Consider the following 8,661-nt stretch of genomic DNA (forward strand, 5'->3'; position numbering starts at 1 on the left):
TAATGATTCATATTCCCAGGGCTGCTTCTCGATTTCCCATAGCATCCTGGAATTCTAAGATTGGTAATTCTGAGTAACAAATTCCGACATACTTCAACCTCAGTTATCGAGTTTCCAAGGATTTTAGCCAACTCGAGATATACTTTTAACCAGAAACAGTTATATTTATTGAATATATCTCCAAAAATGGCAAAATATCTTTTGAAATAAAATTTAAAAAAGGATTCATGATGGTTGCTACGAATAGTCCTTGATGCGTCCTGAATCCCAGCTAATAAGACTTTGAAACGAGAGAATTTTCAACAATTTCTACGTCATTTGCTCATTTTTGGATCGAAAACGACAAAGTATTCCTTACGGGAATCAATGAACGCATTTAATTCATTAATTCTCCTTGTCAAAAATTGCCATTTATTCCCCTTGAATAAAATTTCACAGTTTTTTTATGAGTACTTGTTTTGAATAAAATTTCTCAGTTTCTATGGAAATACGTTATATGATTATTTTGCTCCACAGAAGTAGTTATATTATATTAACTATAACAATGAGTTGGTATAAATTAGTACATTGATATTCAAAGTAATAAACCACTTTTTTTGCATATTTTGTCCATCTCTATATAATTAGATGACGTATAATTACAGTGTTGTCAAACTTCTTCCTGTGGAGACTATGTATATATTATTTTCTTATTGTAAGGGCACATGCCAGTAATTTATGCTTGCCTTCTGGACGAAACCCCTTTTTTTTGTATGTTGGGTTACGATTAAAGCACTTGATGTTTGTTTTTAACTTGATGTTTGTTACGTAACCCTGTAATTTTGTATATGTGACAACTGTGTTATGCAATATACTCCTCCCGAGTTTTCTTCTAGGGTGGAAAGGTGAAACACTCTGATTCTAGCATCTGACTCCACGAAGGCAAGTAAAAGAAGATATTCTTGTAAGATCCAGCCACATCACCTCGTGAATCGTCGTCGCCATTGCAGTAACTTCTTCATTAGGATATTCTGAGATCCTGTTTGCCATTTAAGTTTTATTTCTATCGAAGTAACGTAACGTTTTGTTAATAATTTTTGCAGTAATGTGTTAGTTTTTCTTGCTTCTTAACGTAATTTGAATAATTGTTCTGTTCTCTAAATATTAATTATATGTATTAATACTTTAAATGCGTCTTTGTGAACCCGTGTGGCATCACCCAAAAAGAATTGGTGCAGGAAATACAGTTGATTGTTTCTTAACTGCACTTTTGTTGAATAAAATGCAAGGTTTCTTGACTTTAAGTAAGTTACTAAACTCCTCAGCACTGTAACTTGGTCTCATTCAAAGCTAGTGCAGGAGGGTTCAAGGTTGAATGAAATCTTACCGAATGTGGCCCTAAAATTCAGTTTAGTTTCACCACATTCTTTGCTGGTCCTTCGAACGAACCGGATGCCATAACGATTCACAAACTATTTTTTTTTGGATGTTAAAAAATAATTTGCGATATTGTTCACGTTGGTGATGGTTGGCTTTAAAGTAATTTTAGTATAGCTGGCACGTGTCCAAAGTTATTTGGTGAGCAGGGTAAGGTATTGAATTACTTGGAGTGTTTACCAAGTAATCTGTTGTTTATGGAACATTATTGTTCGTATTTAGTGATTACTCTGTGAAGAAATTCTTGTTGAATTTCGTAGCCATTTTTTGAACTTACGTTTTTTCGTGACCAGATGTACTTTGTGAATTGATGAAGACCACGTGGTCAAATTATCTAGCATTCAGTGGATGTTATATTTCAATCAGGTTTAGATAATTTGCCATACATTTTTGATATTTGTGCAAGTTTGTTATTGATCCATTAACAAGATAATGGATTCCAAGATTTGGAAAGTTATTGAAGGGGAAATTATTTCCTTACAAGATTTGCTTGATGAGGCAGGTAGCTGCATTGGTGATACCGATACACCAAAATCGACCCTTGTAATGTATGAACGTTGTCTTACTGAGGGTCTACGACGATTTGAAGATAGTTGGTCACAGAAGGTGGCGATTATTTCACAGGATAGTGAATATGAGAGGTTATGTAGAAGTTATAGAGCAATAACTAGATGTGTAAGGAAAGCTATTGCTACTACACAGAAAACTATGAGCGAGATTGACACGGGAGATATAAATCAACGGCCCGCTTTGCCGCCTCCTTCGGCTCCCACTAACCCTCTCCCTCCCCCTAAACTCCCAGCAATTAAGATACCTGAATTTAGCGGTGGGGAGGAAGAATGGCTTGCATTTTGGGATATATTTAACAGTTTAGTTCACGATCGTAGGGATATTTCCGATGTGATTAAGTTTTTTATACTCAGAGCTAGTTTAAGGGATAACGCCTTTAAAGCCATAGAAGGTTTGCTTGTCACTAATGCCAATTATTCAGTAGCTATTCAGACCCTTAAGGAGAAGTATGATAATAAGGAAAAATTGAAACGTAGACTCATGTCCAAATTAACACATTTAGTCCCTCCCAGTCATACAATAGAGGATTTGAACACGTTCAAATTGGAATATGAGAAGATTATTCTACAAATGAACACATTGAATTTAGATGTAGAGGCCATGAACCCCGTTTTCTCTAGTATAATATGCGAGAAATTATCGCCTGAAACACGTAAGGCTATAGCTAATAAACATAATAGCATGTCTCTTGATTTAAAGCAAATTTCCTCAGGTTTGAAATATGTTTGTGAATTAATGGAATTTTGTTACGAAGGTGAGAATTCTAATAAGAGAAGACGAGATCAGGGCAAATTTTCTAAAGTGATTCCCTCAAATGTGCAAAACGTGCAGAGAGCACAACCAAGTAACAGTAAACCTAGTGATAGTAGTCCTTACAATAATTGTGTTTTTTGCTCATCGAGCCATGCCTCTCGCGATTGTAAGACTTTCAAATCCATTGATAGTAGAAGGGACAGAGTTAAATATTTAAGATTGTGCTTTGCTTGCCTCAAAGGAGGTCATTTAATCTCTGAATGTAGAAATAAGCCGAAATGTAATATATGTGATGGGCCTCATTACCCGATGATTTGTAAAACAGAAAACCCTGTTAATCCTGCTCCACCAAAGTTGAGTGTAAATAGTACTAATGTTAGTAAATCAAGTGTTAATTCTGGGAAATCTCATTATGATTCTAAAGGTGATGTTAGTAAAGGTGATTCCCCAGTAGTTAAGACTGCTTCTTTGGGAATTGATAATTCTCAGACTAATAAGATTTCTGTTCAGACTGCTCTTCCTACTGCTAATGTAATTGTGTCAGGGAATGGACATCGTTCCTTTGAGAGAGCACTCTTTGATTCTGGTGCGCAAAGAACGTTTATTGCAACGGAATTAGCCAATAAGCTTAGTCTATCGTCCATAGCAACAGTAGCCTTAAAGGTAAAACCATTTGGCAGTGATGCCATGGAAGTAAATTGTAATATAGTAAGAGTTGTGGTGAGACTAGGTAAGATTCGTACTGTCATTAATGCCATTGCATTCGACAGAGTTAATTCCAGAATTTATTCTCCAGGATTAAGTAAATCAGCTGCGTTCTTGAAGAGTAAAGGCATAAAATTAGCAGATAATGATTTAAATTCAGAGGAAGTAAATGGTATAGAATTAGTCATTGGAGCTGATTACTATGGAAGATTCATTCAGAACAGTCAAATTTGCTCTGGAATACAGATATTGAATAGTTCTGGCGGTGCACTAATTTTTGGACCTCTTCCTAGTTGGTCTTATGACAATGTAGAATCTAATGAGATTACTACATCAAATGTATGTTGTTCAAGAATAGAAGTAGAGGAAATCCCTATTAATTCTTGTTGTGAAGTTAGAAAATTATGGGATTTAGAAAGTGTTGGTATTCGTCAATCTGAAATTAGTCCTGAAGAAAGGATAAAGTAGTAAAGGGTTGACAATAAATATGAAGTGTCCTTACCATTTAAAGATGAAAGTAGACAGCCTGTTAACTATAGAATAGCCATTGGTCAATTAAATTCCTTGTTACGTAGATTCGAATCTGACCCCTCCTTGTATGGTCATTATGATAAGATTATCAAAGATTACGTTCAGTCTGGGTTTATAGAATTAATTCCTTCAGGCTCCCCTATTATAGGGCATTATTTATCCCATCATGCTGTACTGAAGGATTCAGAAACAACTCCCATTCGAATAGTTTTTAATGCTTCTTCAAAGGCTAAAGGAGAACTTTCCTTAAATGATTGTTTATTAACTGGTCCCTCATTAACAACTAAACTTTTCGATGCCCTGTTGAGTTTCCGTACAATCCCAGTAGCTGTGATTTCAGATATCGGTAAAGCATTTTTAAGGATAGGCATTTCACCTGACTGCCGTGATTATTGCAGATTTCTATGGCTAACTGATCCTTCTGATTTGAAGTCTACTGTAACTTACCGGTTTTGTGTAGTTTGTTTTGGAGCTACATGCTCCCCCTTTCTCTTGCAGCAAACCCTCTTGCATCATTTATCTTTACATGATAATCCCCTTGCATCATCTCTGATGAAGAATTTCTATGTAGATAATTTTAGTAAAACCTACAAGGATGTGTTAGTCTTGATGGATGAGTATCTAGTGATAAATACGATTCTTGAAGACGCTAAATGCCTCTACAAGAATGGGTCAGTAATGATTCAGAGTTTAACAGAACCATAAATGTTATCAAAGAAAGAGTAAACGTTTTGGGTTTAGAGTGGTATCTAGCACAAGATGAGATGTCACTGAAGGAAGTAAATTGTGAGTATAAAGGACCTTTAACCAAACGAAAGGTTTTATCAGTAGTAGCTCGGATGTTTGATCCTCTAGGATTATTGTCACCAATACAGGTGAGAGGTAAATATTTTCTTAAATGTTTGTGGAGTAACTACAGGTGGGATGACCCTTTGCCAGAATCATTATGTTCAAGGTTTGATGAAATTTGCAAGTGTTTTAGAAATGTAGAAAGTTTAAAGTTTCCTAGGTTTGTTGTACATCCTGAATGTTCCCACTTACATGTATTTATTGATGCCTCTAACAAGGCATATGGAGCTGCTGCCTATGTGATTGATTTCAAGAGAAGTGTAAGCAATTTACTGGTCAGTAACTGTAAAGTGGCACCAAACCCTAAACAGACTATTCCGCGTTTGGAATTGACAGCCTTGTCCTTGGGTGCGAAACTTGCTGGAAGATTAATGCAGAATGATGATTTAAGAGCGAGTTCTTGCACTCTCTGGAGTGACTCCATGGTTTCTATTTGTTGGGTGAAGAACAATAATAGTAAAATTCCCTATGTACGAAACAGTCACTGAAATTAATGAATTAAAGTTTCCTCTACGGTATACCTCCTCTAAGGATAATCCAGCTGATATTCTATCCAGAGGTATTAATAGTAAAGATTTAGCGCAAAATTCCTTATGGTGGAATGGCCCTAAATGGCTTTTAACTGGTGATTATCCCCAATCTTTAGCTACAGAAACTGTGCATGTTAATGAAATTCTTTCAGAACCTAAGTTTGTTCACCCTCCAACCCCATTAATTGACATCCCACGTTATAGTAATTTAAGTAAGCTTAAACGTATCATGAGGTCAATATTGCTTTTTCTTAATAAGTGCAGTAAAGGTTCTAATTTTGTTGTTAACGAAATGAAAGCACCTGTCCTCCTTGAACAGAAGCAACATTTTTCTACTACCAGAATGTACCTCTGTGATAAGAATTCACATGGAGTGTCCATGGATGTTAAGAACTTGTGTAATCAGTTAAACTTATTTGTTGATGAAGAAAATCTAGTTAGGTCTCAGGGTTGCATGAAAAACGCTTCCATGTCTTATAATACTCAGTGCCCAATGTTATTGCCTTCCAGAAGTTATTTAACAGTGTTGATAGTTGAACATTTGCATAGACATCATCACCATTGTGGTGTCAATTCTGTACTGGTATTGTTGAGAGAAACCTTTTGGGTACCTAAAGCACGACAAGTTATCAAATCAATTCTGTCCAAGTGTGTTTTGTGTCAGAAGTTAACCAAGAAACGGTTGTGTTTGCCCCCTCCCCCGCCATTACCCACAGAAAGAGTGAGATATGATTGACCTTTCCAATCAGTAGGAGTTGATTATACTGGTGCTATTAATGTTTTTGATCATGAGACTAGCTTGGAGGAGAAGGTCTTTGTAAGTCTATTTACCTGCACTGCAAGCAGGGCGGTTCATTTTGAATTGACTCATTCCATGACTGCTTCCGATTTCCTACTGGCTATTCGACGCTTTGCAGCGTATCATTCTCTGCCGAGTCTGATTATATCTGACAATGGTAGGAATTTTGTTGGATTTAACAATTTCCTGAAGGAAATTGAGGAGGAACCAGAGGTAAAGTCATACCTTGAAGGCAATGGTGTTAATTGGAAGTTCATTACACCGCGAGCCCCCTGGTCTGGAGGCTTTTATGAACGCCTTGTTGGTGTTCTAAAATGACAATTTGTCTAAAATTGCATTTTTTCCTAACTATACAAACCTGAGGTCCTTTTACAATAGGAAGGTACTAGCGGCAGCTGGATAGGTCGTAAGCTTTCGAACAAGGGGTTCGGTAGTTAACTGCTTGTCCGACAGGCGCGCGCGCGCGACTGGGAGGTAAACAAATCACTTTTGCTTTTGGCCCAAGCAAAAACTGCAGAGTGAGGGGTGGCATGAGGTGGGGCTATGTGTAAAAGGACCTCAGGTTTGTATAGTTAGGAAAAATGCAATTTTAGACAAATTGTCATTTGTTCCGACACGGCATACAAACCTTCGGTCCTTTTACAATAGGAAGACTCACTTCTTGGTGGGTGGAATCTGAGTCTTTTGTGAACAGACTGGTGTTCGCCCCAACCTTGGAAGCCTCCCTGGTCGTAAGAGCGAGGGAGGGATCCAAGCCTCTGTCCGATTGATCGGGGTGTGCACCGCAGGATCAATGGTCAGACCTCTGGAACCGAGTACTAAGAGAGAGGCAAGCGTATCTCTTCGTACCAGCAATGTAAGAACTTGTTCCTGTACAGGAGCAAAGTTAAAGTCATGGTTTTGACTCTTGTAGGCATCCACTTCCCCCCCCTGTAGAAGGAAGTGGTGGATATTCTGCTCCCATCCCTCGTGAAAGGGATAGGATGGGGCTCTGTCATATAGCTCACCGGCATCTCGTCCTTATCCAGCAGGGTGATGACCGTATCCCTCTACCCACAGGTAGAGGGGTAGAAAAAGATAGAAAGAGAAGCCAGTCACTTTCTCATCACTATCTATTCATACAGCCACACCAGGACTCGATGCTGTTCAGCCTGCTAGGGTCTGGGTTAGCTAGACGACGTGTTGAGCAGCCACCACGGGTCCTAAGGAAACCGATCCAAGGAAAAAACCACCTATGGGCGGGCAATATCCAAGAGGTATAAGGAAGTTGCCGGTGGTCTGGTTGTACCAGACCCCTGCCTTCCATACCTGCGCCACGGAGAAGTTCTTACGAAACGCCAACGAGGGGCCAATACTTCTGACTTCGTGAGTTCTCGGACGGGACGTACGGATGTCGTCACTACCATCAGCCTCATACGCCCTCCTGAAGACCTCACGCAGCCAGGACGAAAGAGTGTTCTTGATACTTCTTTCTTATTGACCCCGTTGCTAACGAAGAGGCGTCGACACTCAGGCCCGAGGTGTCGAGTTCTCTTCAGATAGCGCCGTAGCGTCCTCCCAGGACAAAGCAGCATCTCATCCACATCATTATCTGCATGACGCTCCCGTACTCTCTTCGCCGATGCCAGGTCCAGCAAGACGAGGGTCATTTGAGTTCCCTGGGTTAGCAAGACCTTTGGAAGCTGCTCCTAAGCAAGGAGATCTCGCACGAGTTCGAGATGTCCAATCCCGTCAGTTTCAGGACCGAGCGACAAGGCGGCTCTGTATCCTTTGACGTGGGAACTTAGAGGAGCTTCCCTCGGCGAAGAAAAAACGAGGAAATCCGCTACCTGCTGAAGAGTGGCTCTGAGAAGAGATAGGCCCCGTCTACGACACCAACCACCGAAGACGGCCGACTTCCCCTGGTACACAGCTGCAGAGGACTGACAGACGTTTCCAGCCATCCTCTGTTGCTGCGCTAACGAAAAAAAGCTTCTCGTTCGCAAGAGAAGGTGGATAACAGCCAACCGTGAAGACGTAGGGACTGGACTGCTCGGTGGTACCGCTCGACGTGTGGCTGGCCGAGAAGGTTGTGCCAATGGGGAATCTCTCTCGGTTCTCTTGCGAGAAGAGCCAGCAGGTCCGGATACCAATAAAAGCGGAGCGCTTCTTCCCAGTAATGAAGACAGGGACCTACCAGCCTGCAAGAACTTGCTTCTCATGGGCTGAACATTTGGAAGTAAGCTGTCAGGTCGGAGAGTAGGCGATGTCTTCCTGACATATCTGTTAATTCGGGGCGAGCAATGAAATTGCACACCTACGAATACGAGATATTTTTGAAGACAACTCAGATGTCTGCAAAAATCATTCGCATTATCGCAGTGCGATGCGGCGGTTGACTAGTACAGACTTCTGTTACCGTGCGGTAAACAGAAAGATGAAAGAGTCCAAGAGATATCTCTGTTGAAAATTCTCGCAATGTCGAAGGCGATGAAATCGAGCGTCACAGCAGTAGATGGTCCTTCATTA

At 39.9% G+C, this 8,661-nt stretch overlaps 1 protein-coding gene across 1 annotated transcript; it reads left to right on the forward strand.

Annotated features, from left to right (window-relative positions):
- Window positions 1-1,848: 1,848 nt before the first annotated feature.
- LOC135203135 (uncharacterized) lies at window positions 1,849-3,912 on the forward strand. Its single transcript, XM_064232793.1, has one exon. It carries the CDS (start codon window positions 1,849-1,851, stop codon window positions 3,910-3,912), a length of 2,064 nt encoding a protein of 687 aa, XP_064088863.1.
- Window positions 3,913-8,661: the final 4,749 nt, after the last annotated feature.

The sequence above is a fragment of the Macrobrachium nipponense genome, chromosome 24 (assembly GCF_015104395.2).
Source record: "Macrobrachium nipponense isolate FS-2020 chromosome 24, ASM1510439v2, whole genome shotgun sequence".
NCBI lineage: Eukaryota > Metazoa > Arthropoda > Malacostraca > Decapoda > Palaemonidae > Macrobrachium > Macrobrachium nipponense.